Here is a 15,965-nt window from a genome sequence, read left to right on the forward strand (position 1 = left end):
TGAAATTTCAGCACCCGCCACACCACTGCCAGTCTGCATGTTGCTGTCAGTCACAGCGGGGCACCTTCTAAGTGATTTAGGGTTTACATACGCTTTAACCTAGTTAACTCCCAAAAAACTATTAGGTTGACAGTTTCTCTATTGAGCCCATACTTTGGTGCTGATTCATACCAGTTTTTACTATGAATGGTGTACATTACGATACAGTGATCAGCTTTTATATATACATACGCACACACACACAATAATGTTAAAATGTTGAATCTGAGGCAATATCCAGTGTCACAATACCTAGTATGCAGCAAAAATTGAGCAGGGCAGTCCAACTTAGTTTAGAAAATACTGAAAATGAGAACATGTTATACATATGTCAATTAAATTGCTGTTCTCTTAATATTTTGGATCATTTAGATAGATACAGTCCCCAGAATAACTGCAAACTGCAAGGAATGCACAGATTCATCCCAGCAGTCGCCAGCACGGCATGATGTCATTTGCGATGCAAACATGTAGCAAAGGTTAAATTATGTAAGATTTCCCAATTGCAGGCAGGGAGTCAACTGTCTGCTTAATGTGCCATAACAGCTCACATTCGTTAATCAGCATGATAGGCAGCAACCCCTTCTGATTGCCGCTCCAATTAGCAGCAATACTCTTACATTTTGTTGGAAAAAGTGCTTAGCCAGATGTTGGATCGGCTGAGTCGAACTCCTTCTGCACTTCGGGTCGACCGAACATGCCGAGCATGTTCGGCCGACCCGAAGCCAGCCGAAGCAAGCCGATGTATGGCTGATTTCAACCGATCTACGGCTAAAATCAGCTGTATAAACCTGAAGTGAATAGCCGAACACCGTTCGTCTCACTTCACTTCGGGGCGGTTATTCACACGGCTGCCTTCGGCAGCTTTGTGAATAACCCTTTTAGTGTAAGCTCCCAGTGACAGCACTAGAGAGAGTAGGGTTAAAAGCAGATTAAAGCGGTCATGTAGGCCCAGAGTAAAAGGAACAAGCAAGGCGTTATTGACTAGGCCTGCTGTGAGGAAATGTACTTGCCTAAATAAATGGGCTGTGGGTTACTGGGAGGGTTTTCAGAGGCTGAACAAGAGTGTAGTGACTCTGTTCCCAGGCCAAAGGTAGCATCAGGTAAATGTCTTGCCCTCCTTCACTATTGTATCTGTTTCTTTAACTGGCACGTGCTAATACTATGATGTAAAAACGTTTTGCCATGGCTACATTGCAGGGATCTGCTTTAGGTATGACATCCTTTCTTTAATGTGGTCAAGTTCTGGCAGATTGAGACAGCAGCATGGATGGATAGATAAGTAATCCACTGAACACCAATAACCCAAAATGAACAGCAGTGACCTCCACTGATACCAATATCTCCCACCCTATCCTCACCAAGCAGCAGTGTCCCATTCTCCATCTGCAGAGCATCAGGTGGAATGGCCACCCTGGGCTTTTCTGCAGTGCCTATTATAAACAGCAGTGCAGAATTAACATTTCAGCACCTCATTTTTTATAAACGTATGAGGTAATCTTACTGGGTTCTTTCCTTTTTAGTGCCTCCCTCTGCTAGGGCCTTGGGCTTACAAGTGAAACTCCCTCCTAGGAATACCTTTTGCTCAAGAATTTACTTAGCATGCAAGTAAGTGAACTTGAGAAAAATTTGAAGGCAAAGGACAGGAGAAGATACCCAACACAATTCAGGACTCCTAGAGCCCCTCTAGCAAGTAGTCCTTGGGTGGGTCACACCACCGAGGAGATTACAACTATGAATGGGCAATGAGGCCACAAACCAGGAGGTTCTTCTGTTACTTCATACCATTTCTCTGATTCTAGCATAGGACTACATGGCCTCCGAGAACACAGCCTGCAAGAGTGCCACACCCTCTTGGCCAAAGTGCCACCCCTGGGTCCTACAAGGCACACAGCCTGCACACAAACCAGAACCTCTCTCAGTGGACTTCTACCAAAGGGGAGAGCTACCAAAGTGCCCTTCCAAAACAATGACCCTCTGTGAAAGACTGGTTCAACCCACCAGTGAGAAAATCACTAGGAGTTGAACAGCTGACAGGAGAGACAAAACTCTCTGTACCCACCTTGTCACAGAACTTCCTCAGCAGAGTCTGGCGGATGATGTAGTACACATTATCCACACAATGTTGCCCGAAATGTTCAAAAACAGGTTTTTTAAAAATATAATTACAAGCAGGTAACAATAAAAATAAACCTGTCATGAGAGCAACACAAGATTTGCTATTACTGACCTTCTTTGGGAAATTCTAGTGTTTACATTGTTACTGTATACCGATGCACAGTCCTTACACAAATGCAGTATTTATCTGCATACCTGGTGTGGGTGCAGTGGCGTAACAACCGGGGGGGCGGCCGGTGTTTCTGCTCCGGGCGTTAAGCTGAGGGGGGGCGCCGGACGGAGCCCCCCCGGTTATTATGCCACTGCGGGATTTGGCGGGTCTCTGTTGCTGCGGTCCGGTCAGACTCGGACTCTCTCCGTGGCCGCCCGTGCGTATGTGCGGCTGCGCTGCCTGTAGCGTCACTCCTCACGCAGGCAGCAGGCTCCTCCCACAGTCTCGGAGTCTGACTCACTGTGCTGGGGATCAAAGGCAAGGCCTGTGTGAACAGTCAGTCGGCGGAGAATGCTTCATCAGCTTTTTTTGGGGTCCCCAGCAGTGGCGTAACAACCGGGGGGCATCAGGGGCGTGGGCCCCCGGGCGAAAAGTGAAGGAGGGGGCGCCGGCCGAAAATGGCACTTTCGGCTAAATGCCGAAAGTGACATTTTCCTGCCGTTTTGTCGGCGCGGCCGTGATTCCTTTCATCCCCGCTGGGACACAGAGCAGTGCCCAGCAGGGATGAAAGGAATCAGAGAGAAAATGACAGCCGGCCGAGCGCTGCGGGACGAGCGCTGTGAGCGGCCGGTGTCTTTCCTCCCACACCGCTCGGCCGCCTATCACAGTGCAGCAGAGCGGTGTGGGGGCGGAGACAGCCAGCGCTGTCACAGGAGGCTGGGCTCTCCTCTTGCAGCCTCCTATGACAGTGTGTGTCAGAGAGGAGAACGGGTACAAGCACTCAGTGATCAGTGATCGCTGAGTGTTTGTACATAATTGAGGACCTGGTATGTAAACTATATCCTCAATTATGAATGAATGGGAGTGATCTACATCTCCTCCTGTTCATTCATAATTGTAGTTATAGTAAACATACCATGTTATCAATGAACAGGAACACTCATAAAGGATTCCTGTTCATTGATAACAGGGGACACAGAAAAAGAGATTGAGGACTCTGTGTCCTCAATCTCTTTTTCTATTTTTAAAGGGAAATATTAGGGGTCTGTTTAGACCCCCAATATTTCCCCGAAGCCCCTAAAAGTAAAGTAAAAAATAAAAATATTTAATAAAAAATTAATTAATAAATAAAAATTAATTTTAAAAAATGAAAAAGTTTCTAAAAAAATAAAATATTAAAATTTGAAAAATTAAAATAAAAACATGTGTGTGTGTGTGGGGGGGGAGGTGCAGGGTACAGTTCCAGTGGTTGTTTACATAATGGGGGGGGGAGCGAAAAAAAATTTCTGCCCCGGGCGCCCAGAACTCTGGTTACGCCACTGCGTGGGTGACTGAATCAAAATATTCAAGCAAGTGGGTTTCCATGACAAGGGGGTAACCAGCATTTTCAAAAGAAGAGGTTAGCACTGGTAGCCTCCATGTTTGCTTCATGACAGGTTTGCTCTCGAGAGCTATGGGATTAACCTTGAAATGGTTAAAGTGGAAATCCAGGCTAAATACAACATTTCCCTAAAATTGGTAGCATATTGTTATGCTATTGTTATGTTAAATGTATGCTGACATACATTTTCTGTTTTCCTGACACACGCATGGCGGCATACTAATCTATTCTGCCATGCATATGTGTCAGAAAATAAAATTACCAAAAGTAAGTATACAATTTTCTGTTATCTTTAATGTCCCTTTCTTTTTAACTTGTGCCAGTTCTCTTGTTGTGGTCCCGGTAACCTTGCAGTCCTACTGCTGAACTGGTAGCCTTGTCAGCCCATTGCATTTGTACCGGTATTTCCCTGATAAGCTTAGTGGAAATGTCACCTCATCTTTCATTACACAGGTTATGTCCTCAAAGATATATTGCTAACAATGAAAAAAGGAGAGGTGGTGTAGGGGTATCATTAAAGCTTGCCCACTGCCAGAACAGGAAAAAGAGGATGTAAGCATGGGTGGTCACAAGGCCAAAATTATTTTTTGGCCCCATGTGGGGTCATGGATCTCTAAATAGGGCTAATGATAAAGTACTTATAAATATGCTACTTGTTGGAGGCTCACCTAATACTTTAATTGTAGCCTGAAGTAATATACCTAAAATTATCTTGACAGTACAGGAATCTCCAGGAGTATCTGTCTTCAAAGGATAGCTGACATAATAAATACATCTTTCCTTAGCCCCCCTTCCCCCACCCTTCATTTTTGGATATGTTGCAGGAAAAAAGTGTTACATTTACGTCTATTGTTGGCACTTGCATCCACACAGTAGGGCTCAAATGGCAGCAGCTCAAAGCACTGCAGGGCTGTAGCATGCAGCATCAGTGACTACTGGAATAAGACTGTGATTCAACCAAGCACTAGACAAATGTTATCATGGAGGTGAGCGAGAGGTGAGCGGGAGGGGGGGAGGGGGGTATATGGAAGAATGTAATTTGCTATTTTAAATTTTCCTCCATAAGGGTAAAGAACAACACTGTATCTACTGCTTGAAAAACAAAACAAAAAAATAACAGAGGCACACTCGTATTGTCTTCCTCTTCCGAGAAAGAGATGTGTCACCTGAGTTAGTCAATGTTCTATGGCTTAAAACCATAAGATACCACATGCTAGGTAACATAATACATTCTTTTTAGGCTGGCCTTGCCTGTTCTTAACTGTATATTTGTATGTGTACAAATTCCCCAATTACTGGATTCTCTTAACAATTAACAGTTTTAAAATCTGAGCTTAATTGTAAATATTAACCCAAATCTAGCCCTCATTATTGGAAGCAAGCTGGCTGTGAATCACTGCACATGCAGGCCAGAAACATTCTGTCCGGTATTGAAGGATCTTAAAGCAGACCTAAATGTACTTCACTGCAACATTTATTGCAACATTTATTGATCATTCATATTGTGTAATATCAGCTGATACTTCTGCACCAGAGTGTGACGGATGATGAATGTAGCTGAAGGCAATAGCTTGCACAAATCAATGGTGGTCTGCAGCAGTATGAATATACCTGCACATGCGAGGGATTACATCCGTACAGGGATGGATGAGTGGCCCTGGATGAAATATGTCTGTGTCCAAGCTACATATCCAACCCTGTACGGATGTAAGCGATTGGATGAACAGGCATATGCATACAGCCACAGCCTTTCATTGATTTGTACAGGCTGCTGCCCATAGCTGTATGCAACACCTGTCACATCCGGGCACAGCAGTATTGGAAGGTTTTTACACTGTATGTTAATTTACACCCATGTGAATGAGCTCTTAGAAGTACTAAGGGGTCTATCCACTAAGCTGCGTAGCTTCGGCTGATCCTTCGGCTAGCTTTGGCCCCAGGACCCCTTCTGTTCATTAGAACCAAAGGGCTGCTGTACGGGCTATTCACTATAGCCCGTACAGCTCCCGAAGTTGGCCAAGCGGCTCAGTCGAGCCGAAGGCATATGCCTCGGCTTGACTGAGCCGAGGTGAAAGCCAAAGCTGGCCGAGCGGCCGGCCATTGGCCGGCCGACAGCCTGCTTCTGACAGCTGGGCGGAGCCAGCCGTCATCTTACAGCTGGCGCTGGCCACTTGCGGAGAAATGGTTACTGCGTAACCAGGGACGCTGTCATTAGACACTGAGAACCCGGCTGGCCGGTATGATATCACAGCGGCCTCTCCGTGTTCTCAGTGTGTAATGACAGATGGCGTTCCTGGTTACCTGGTAACCAGGGACGCCATCTGTCATTACTCTCCCAAACGCTCTGGGAGTCTAATGCGGCTCCCGGCCGCCCGGGAGAGAAACACTTTCTCCCAGAAAGGTTTACTCTGCTCGATCGAGCAGTGTAAGACCAACGTTCACACCTGAACGTTTTGAATCGCGTTCTACGCTCGACGAACGCTCTGCAAAACGCTCAAAAATATAAATCCCATTCTATTCAATGGTCTCGTTCCCACCTTGGCGTATTTCCGCCCGTCCCTAATGCGCTACAAAACGGCCCACGCCTGAAAAGGTACATGTACTACTTTGGGCCGTTTTGTTGCGCGTTTCCATTGGGATACAGCCAAGTAGCCTTCGGAAATGCGCATTTGTCGTGCGACTTTTTTTACAGCGAATCGCAGTAAATAAACACGCGACGGTCGCGCGACAGACACGCATATGCAATACACCTAGAAGTGAACGAGACCTAAACCTTTCCTTGCTCTTTTTTTTTTTTCTCTTCTGACATCGGAGCCGTTAGGAATGCATAGCTAGATTCCTATTGGCTATTTCAATTTGCAATAGCCAATAGCAAACTAGCTATTGCACCTGCCCACTGCTGCTGTCAATCAGCAGAGGGGACATGAAGTTCCCCATCAGGTTCCCGCTAGTGATTGACAGCAGCAGAGGGCGGGTGCAATAGCTAGTTTGCTATTGGCTATTGCAAAGTGAAATAGCCAATAGGAATCTAGCTATGCATTCCTATGGTGATTTTTTTTTATTATTCTGACAGGAGCAGAAAACAGTCCCTGCTAGCCCCGCTCAATAATTTTCTATTTTATTTTTTACTACTTTTTAAACAGTTTTTCTATTCTCAGCGGCATTCGACTATTCACTCACTGCTGTTCGGCATTTATGAGAATAGGCCGAGCAGCAGCGAGTAGCCTGCCGGAGGTTCGGCTTAGCCGATCCAGATGTTGGATCGGTGGAGTTGAACTCCTTCTGCACTTCAGAGCATGTTCGGCCGACCCGAAGCCGCACGAAGCAAGCCGATGTATGGCTGATTTCAGCCAATATACGGCTGAAATCAGCCATACAAGCCTGAAGTGAATAGCCGAACAGCGTTTGGCTCACTTCACTTCGGGTCGTTTATTCACTCTGCTGCCTACGGCAGCTTAGTGAATAGACCCCTAAATCATGCACACAAAAAAATACAAAACATACCCTTACCGAACGAAAAGATGTCCCTGTCCACCCAGCTACTTGAGTCAGAGCTCACACATGATGAGGAGTCTCTGCTTTTATATGCCAGCATTGGGCCAGATACCAAGTACCAGTGCTGTGACATGGAATGAATCACAAGGCATGTGGTGAACCCCAGAGGCAGGGAGGGCTGACATTTTTTATAATTATCCGGATTTTACACAAACCTCTACAAACATGATACTGAATGCAGACATACTGAAGTGCAAATCACTGAATACAATCTGGCACAACAAACCACCTGTATAACGCTGGTTATAAACCAGTAGAATTTTCTTTAAAAAATTTGTCTACATTTGTTCAATTTTCTAATAGTTAATAGTTCATGGGTTTAAAGTAGCAACTGTTTTCAGAGGCAATGAAAAAAAGGGAAGGAGCAGGATGAAAAATATGGTAAATGTATATCAGATCATTTTAGTAATTTGAGGCTCTCTTTCAGGAAACTGTATTCATTCAAAATAGAATGTTAAAATCAAATGTTCTCACAAGATTTCTCATATGGACATTCTAAAAATAAAAATCTGCTAGTGTATTGCCACCTTAAGCAACCGACCAAGAGTTCTGCTGTCCTCCATGGGCCAACATCAAACTATGCAGCTGCAGTAAGGAATAATACTCCTGCATATCGCTTTATGAAGGTCATGGCAAAGGTTGGAACTAATTTAATATGTTCAATCTTTTCAACTGTTAAATTAATTGATCATGGTAATTAACAGGGAGTGATCACTTTTATGGCCAATGGTAGCTTATAGCTTAAACAAAGCCTTTGAATATCAATATATCTAGTAAACATGTACACCCTGAATGAACGTCCTTACAATAGTGTACAATACCTTTACGATTCAAATCCAAACGATTATGTGAATACATGTAAGCTAACAAAACACACTTCAAAAACGGCTATTATTACTCTGTGTGTGTGCCAGAGATAATTCACACGCATCAGCAGACATTATAACATTGTTTATCCTTCAGTGTTTTGTTACACATTACATTCCTATATGGCAGCAGAGCGGACTAAACTCTATCATTTTTTTACCTTCCTTCCTGGGATTCCTGCAGTCCCCGACTCTCCCTGCAAAACAAATAAACTTCTAAGAATTTTTCGTTTCTCCAGGAAAAGGGGTGGAAATAAACATAAGATGTGACCAGAACTTAGAACAGATGTTAGACCAATTTAACATGCAATATGACTACAGTGGTACCTCGGTTAACGAACTTAATTCGTTCCACGATTCTGATCGTGTGAACTGAATTGGTCGCAAACCGAATCAAATTTCCCCATAAGGTTCAAATACTGTACAGTACTGTATGTGCTAAAAAGCACACAAAAAAGCTTCACAGCAAGTGTTCACAGGTCTGTCTGCGACTGCAATCTCGCTTAGAGGAAGCCACGACCACGTGTCGGAGCAGGAAAGATGGCCATGGTTGTGTTCGTCACCTGATGTGGACTTCGCGAACGGAACTTTCTGTTCGTGAGACGATTTGTTCACAAACAGAAGCGTTCCTGAACCAAGGTATTAATGTATATATCTTGGGACAAGGTGTCCTAGCAATAGTATAGTTTATAAATGTGAATACTGTAATAGAGATCAACTCCAGCAATATTTAGTCAAAAAAACAGACGTGTCTCCAATTAGAGATGTCTCCAATAGTCAATATTGATAAACAATACCATGTATATAAAAGTATCCCAAACTTTAATTGCACATATACTTTGGCAATAACGTATATGAACTTACATTGAAAACCACTTAAAAAAATTCCCTGCAAGACATGCATATCTATCTTATATCAAATCACAATCCTCTTATAAGTAATTAAGGCAGTATAGTTCCTATACATTGCAGCAATAATAATAATCATGAAAGGTTACCTCACCACGGGGTATATGTATAAGCAATTTGCAGAGCCATTTGTCCCGTAAAATTACATATATATTTGTTTTATGTAAATAGTATATCTTGTTATCAAGTAGAATTGTAATATCAGGTAAATACTGCATTATGGCCACTAGGTGGAGCTAATGTATATATGCCCTGTATCGGGCTGGCTAAAAGTGTCTCAGGTAAGTTTGGTGCATTTAAGCTCATTAGGAGCCCATAGGAATTTTAAAGACAGAGACAATGTGCAACGCTGATTAAAAAGGAATGGGAATATTTGGAGCAAAGCAAATGGGCACCTAAGGAGCATGCCGGGTACAGGCTACCCACAGTATAGTGATTGATATATGTGTTGCAATATACACTGAGTGGCCAGATTATTATGACCACCCCATCAGTACTTCGTTGGGCCACGATATGACTCCACGAGATGACTTCGTTGGGCCGCCTTGTGACTCCACGAGATGTTGAAAGATGATGCGAGGAATCTGACACAGCACTGTTGCCCTTCTGTTGTCTTGTACCAGTCTTGCCAGTCTCCGTTCTGCCCTAACATTGACTAGTAGCTGACGGCCACAATTCGCACGTTCAGACCCAGATTTTCGGTTGACAGTCCAGTCTTTAAACACTTTAACAATAGCTGCTCTTGAACATTTAACGAATTCTGCTGTTTTGCTGATACTCGCTCCATGGCTCCGATCGCCAACAATCATCCCACGTTCAAAGGCTGTTAAATCGCGTTGTTTACCCATATCTTCAGAAAAAAATCACTTCTGCTGTCGTAGTAAACAACCTGCTTCCCTATTTAGAATGGTCTGGCCCTCTAGCAACTTCAGCACAAAATTATAGCTAATTATAGCTAATTTGCCTTCAAACGTGGTCATAATAATCTGGCCACTCAGTGTATAACACCAAGACTATGCACACTTTTAAAGGCACTTTTTTAATGGTATTTGGTTTACTATTAGAAGGTTTGTGGTTTTTATTAGGTCCTGAGGTCTGAGTGCTGGTTGGTTGTTTCATGCAGTAACCTGCCACTGCCATGTGCAGCTTTCCTGCTAGATGTAAACCGATAACCTGCTTACCATTCTCTCTCTTAGTTGCTATGGGCAACATAGACAGAGGTACAGCAATAAATGAGGCTGCTGGTTGTCCTGGTGATCAGACATGCAAGAGATAAACTCTGCTCTCTGTGCAATATTTCCGTTTGTATGAAAGAGCATGTGACCTACATTTGTTCTCGAACAAATTCAGTGTACATAAACATTTTCCTTACCTTGGGTCCCTGAGGTCCAGGCATACCCTGAGGATGAAGGAAACAATTGCATATAAGTAACAGTAAGAAAATAGCTCATTATAATATATACACTTATGAATAAAACATTAATCTTCACTGCTTAGTTTATATGTTCTCACCCTAATGAATAGAACCGGATATAAAACAGATAAATAAGTTTCATGTGTCAAGTTTTGCATGAAGATTGCTGAATTTAGAAATACCTATTGATGCATTACACGCAATCAGATTTTGCATCTAATGCCACATTACGAAGAGCTGTAGATTGGTAAACTTTTCTATTGTTTCTAATGGCAAAGTTGTTTAAATCTGTCAATGTAAATGTAGTCTCTAAATAATTTAGTTTTATATGTTTCTGTAAATTATATGGGCTGATATGCAAATAATGGACCTGCTAAACCAGACATCTAGTAGCATTTGTTCTTTGTACCCAGCCTGCTTAAAGATGGCTGAGAACAGTGAAAGTTAGGGCCACACCATACTAATGATCCTGTAACTGCAAGCAAATTAAAAAGGATGGCCACAGAGAATATTCAGAGAATACTTTCCTTCTCTTACTTTGTATCTGCCTTACTGACTGGGATGGTCGCCAGTAGACATGTGCGATTCATCTTGGAAAGATTTGTTATTCCAATGAATTTTCGGAAATTCAGAGATTCGGATGTATCTGAATCTCTGAAAGACAGAAATGATGAATGAAAACGAATCCAAATTTCCGATATTATTCAGTTTCTGGACGAATATTCATTGCAGAAGAGAAGCGTGAGTTTCCCCCCAAAAAGTATGAGTTTCCCCCCAACTGATACCAGACACTTTAGGTCTGGTAGGAATGTTAGGAGGGACCCCCCAAGTTAAAAAGAAAAATAAAGTGCGTGAGGTTCCCCCCAAAAGCCATACCAGGCCACATACAGTCAAATGGCACAACATTCACTTCTCTGTGGATCTGCGTAAATTGTATATGTGTACAAAAGGATCCTTTTTATGCAGGCCTAAATAATAAGGCAACTCGGATTTGCCAGTTCAGTCAAATTGCAAAATCATTTTGATTGGCTATTCTAGGTTACTGTACTTTGTACATAGCTCTTTCTATATGGTGTGCATTCTCTTCACGAGGCTTAATTGACTAACTTATAACACAAGGGGTATTTGCTATAATGACTGTCACTTTTAGCAATGTGATTGGTATTTTTGGTGATCACTGGCTCTAATTGCAGATAACGGCAAACAATGGTTGTTATAGCTTAGTTAATTAAATGAATAGTTATGTATTATCTCATGGAACACACTTACAAAAACCAGGTCTCTGCAGTAAAAGCTCAGCTCCCACTGAAAAGTGAATCAATATTTTCTTTTGGTCCTATAGCAAAATGCAAATATGCGATCCATACTCCTAAACTACCAGCTGACAAGTGGCTTTTGCCAGTGCCTCATTTGCCTTGGATTACATTACCCAGTTAGACGTGCACAGACATTCAATTCTAAACAAAGCACAATACTTTTGCAAATGAAAAAATATTTAATAGAAAAGGTAAACTTACTTTTCCATCTTTTCCATCTTTCCCAGGCTTACCAGGCTCACCTGTTTTTCCCTGGGATAAAAGAAAATGTTAATACACAGATTGTTAAACTGTTCAAGTCCTTATTTAAAACTGCTTCTCTCCAGCCTGGGAATAGCACATGGTTGATCGGGACATCAAAGTCCCTCTGAGTCTTTTTTTAGTTTGAATTTCTGCTGAGACCAGGATCATTACAAGTCAAAGTGTTACTTCCTCTGCCTGGTATTTAACTAGAGTCTGGAGTGGAGGAAATAACATTGGTGTCAGCCACTGGCACATGTGTTTGGATAATGATAGCCTTGATAAAGAAAAGAGCAATGAAAACACTGAAGAAGATGCATTAGATTTTTTGACCCCCATATCTGCAACAAACTAAATCAACAATACATAGAAAAGGAATGATAACATATCTAAAGCTATGGGATACAACATTAGGTACATTCATTTTTCTTGCAGTTTTCCATACAAATGCACCATACAGACTGGCTTCACATGTACAGCAATGTCCATTAATACACAGTACTAAGTGAATTGCACTGGGTAGCTATTACCCAGGTGGCCATACACTTTACAACCCTTGCAAGACGTTTGTCTTGCGAGGCTTGTAAAGTAATTTAAAAAATGTACGATCTGCCCATCTTGGACAGGCAGATCGTACTTGCGATCATCGCAAGCCCGCCCCGCTGAGGGGCGGGCTTGCGATGACCGCAATACTGAACGGGCAGTGTGGGCTTGAGCACACCGGCCCGTGCGGCAGTTATCTCGCGTTCTTGATTCAACCCAGCCGAAAATCGTACGATTCTCGGCTGGTTTCCGAACATGCTCGAAATACAAAAGCCGTGCGACCGTACAGTAGAAACTGTCGCACGCCTTCCATACACTGCACGATTATCGCACGATCGCAGGATTTCCCGTGATTATCATACGATAATCGTGCAGTGTATGGGCACCTTAAGGGCACTGAATGCATTGCCTTAAAGTGACAATAAACTCAGAAGTTAAATCTTAAAAATGCATTCAAGTACCTTAACTATTAACAGAAATATATCTTATTTGTATATCACTCTGCTGTAGATCCTCAAATCATCTCTATTGTATTGTATATGTATTGTAAAGTAGCCACCACAAGCTCACTCCAATGATAGACCAGAATCTCTCATCTAGTTTATGAATTTGTACTGACATTTGCAGTCCATCACAGTAGCGAGCTTGGAGCGGTGGCTACTTTACAACACACACAGGGACAATAATGAATAAAATTAGCCACCCTCCAGAAGGAAGGACAGTGTCAGCACAAATTCAAGATGATTTGAGGATCCAGAGTCAATTGATGCACAAAAAAGCTACATTTTGTTAATAGTTAAAGTGACATTAAACCCTCAGATTTTTTAACATACACCAATACTGTAATGTGTGCCTTGCTGTAATCCATAGTAGTTTACCTTCTCTTTGCTGCTCTTCCTTTTAAATCCTTAAGGAGCGGTGGCTACTTTACAACACACACAGGGACAATAATGAATAAAATTAGCCACCCTCCAGAAGGAAGGACAGTGTCAGCACAAATTCAAGATGATTTGAGGATCCAGAGTCAATTGATGCACAAAAAAGCTACATTTTGTTAATAGTTAAAGTGACATTAAACCCTCAGATTTTTTAACATACACCAATACTGTAATGTGTGCCTTGCTGTAATCCATAGTAGTTTACCTTCTCTTTGCTGCTCTTCCTTTTAAATCCTTATCTCTTCTCATGATGGGGGGAACTTCCGTTTAGCAGCTGACTGCCTCAGACACAAACAAAGCAGAAAAGAGTAAAACAACAGCACATGGAGGCAGCAGCTGTTGCCAATCTAAAGTGGTCGGGGATGTCGGGAGGACGTCATCCTGTAGTCTGGCTCAGGTCAGGAGCGTGCACACAGACACCATGTAACATTCCAGAGAAGAGGCAGTCAGTTGCAAAATGGAAGTCCTCCCCAGCATGAGAAGGATTTAAAAGGAAGAGCAGGAGAGAGAAGGGAAACTACCGTGGATTATAGTAAGGCACACATTACAGTATTGTTTTATGTTAAAAAATCTGAGGGTTTAATGTCACTTTAAGGTACTTCAATGGATTTTTAAGATTTAACTCCTGAGTTTTGTGTCACTTTAACACGCGTTGCAAAGCATAAAACACATGTGTGGGCAGTACATGCAAAACTGTGAAGGGGTCCATAGAATCTGATTCTCTCACAAAAAAAAGATTCAAATTAATTCTTCATATTCCCATATATATGTCTATAGATATCTTTTGTAAATATTTAAAGCATCTAAAGTGATATTTTTTTTATTATCAATAAATGTTATTTAGCTCCCGCTTACTGTACAAACACAATTTCAGTGGCAAGAAAGTTTCATAAACTGGAAATTTTCAAACATAACCCTTTGAAGGCGCAGTAGATTGATGCCATTCAGCAAAATATTTTATGTTTTTTTGATAATACATGCAAAAGCTGAGATTTAAGAATATTCCTCACAACTACTTAAAATTATTTTCTCCTGTAGTAAGCTTTACAAATATACAACTTTAACTTTCTCTCTAAATAGAAACTATTTACACCTTTCATGGATGTCTGGATCTTTAAATCAAAAGTGCAAAGCAAGGAAACCTTATTTTGTCACAATTTGTGTTACAAAGGTTATTAAATAGAAATGTGGTTCTTAACCACTTTGGTTAAGAACCATTTCTGAATAGATGTTTTATATTTTCTCATTGTACATGGCTATGTTTGAGGGTTTTAGGGAAACGCTCCATAAACTAGCAACTGCTGTGCACAAATAAAATTTTCCTGGCGGTAGCCTGGTGAAAAATGTATATCATGTCACCTACATCAAAATGATTATATGATAGAGCACAAAGCTGAAGTTAATACATTTTTAAAAAACAGCCTGCTCATAGTTTAAACCCACAAATGCTGCCTCTGCCAGTAAGCCTGGAGAAACTTATAGAGATGTATTTATGACTTACAGGTTGTCCAGTATTCCCTGGCAATCCTATATCTCCTGAAGGTCCCACTGGTCCAGGTGGCCCAGGTGGGCCCGGTAGCCCTGGTGGACCTTGAGTTCCTGTCTGACCCTGTTCACCCTAATTTAGAGAGAAAAAAATAAAATAAAATGAACTTGCCTACATTTTGTGTGATAGAGCACACCTCATTCAGCAACAGGCAACAGAAACAAATACAGAACCAGAAAGCTTTCATTCAGGTTAGTATGCTTTAAACATCAAGGGGTTTCCTATAACTCAGTTTATAAATTGATTGTTTTCATTTTATATGCCTATGTTTCACAGGGTACATAGGTGCCTGCCAATCAAAAACTAGCTGGCCAACTTCATTATAATAAAGTGAAATCAAGGAGGTTCCAATGAAGCTGCATAAGAAATTCAGTACTGTACATAAGATTGTTCTATCATATCAATACTAAATCTAACTTATTTTTTACATGTTCTTCTCTATAAATATAGGGAAAGGTCACAGCTATTTCAGACAGTGGTGTTAGCTAAAGTACAAGCGCCCTCTGAAAGTGATCTAAGGAATTCTTAAAGTTGACTGTTACATCTCCCATTAAATCTCTTATAATTGCATAATCCTCTTTGCCCTACTTTTTGATTTGCGGTTCCTTTATAATGACAGAAGCCCCCCCTACTTTTCCATGCTGCTATAATGATAGTTTCTTAGAAGGATGACATTCCTTCTATAAATATTCTGCCCTGACACTCAATGCGCTTGAATGATGTGCTGCCTTTAGAGCCAGGATTATGAGGGCTGCTGGTTGGACAGTAATATGCTCTTCAATACATAACTACTATTGTTATTAGGAAAATAGCTTAGGGCTGTAAGTGGAATTAATTTTTTCTTAGAAAAAAACATAATTTATATCGACTTCTCTTTCATATTTCTTATCATGGTTTTCTCATTAGGTTAGTCATTAGGTAAAACTATGATACTGAAATAAAAAACCCT

General features: G+C 41.6%; 1 protein-coding gene across 1 annotated transcript in view; it reads right to left on the minus strand.

Moving 5' to 3' along the window:
• Positions 1-15,965, minus strand: part of COL13A1 (collagen type XIII alpha 1 chain) — a 232,837-nt gene that overhangs the window by 70,630 nt on the left and 146,242 nt on the right. Inside the window, exons 16-19 of the mRNA XM_018561268.1 lie at positions 14,972-15,088; positions 11,951-12,001; positions 10,392-10,418; positions 8,272-8,307 (exon numbers count right to left, since the gene is read on the minus strand). Of these exons, the coding sequence (XP_018416770.1) occupies positions 8,272-8,307; positions 10,392-10,418; positions 11,951-12,001; positions 14,972-15,088 (231 nt within the window). The remainder of the gene's footprint in view (positions 1-8,271; positions 8,308-10,391; positions 10,419-11,950; positions 12,002-14,971; positions 15,089-15,965) is intronic.

This window comes from Nanorana parkeri, unplaced genomic scaffold (genome assembly GCF_000935625.1).
Source record: "Nanorana parkeri isolate BGI_ZX_2015 unplaced genomic scaffold, ASM93562v1 scaffold512, whole genome shotgun sequence".
NCBI classification, from domain to species: domain Eukaryota; kingdom Metazoa; phylum Chordata; class Amphibia; order Anura; family Dicroglossidae; genus Nanorana; species Nanorana parkeri.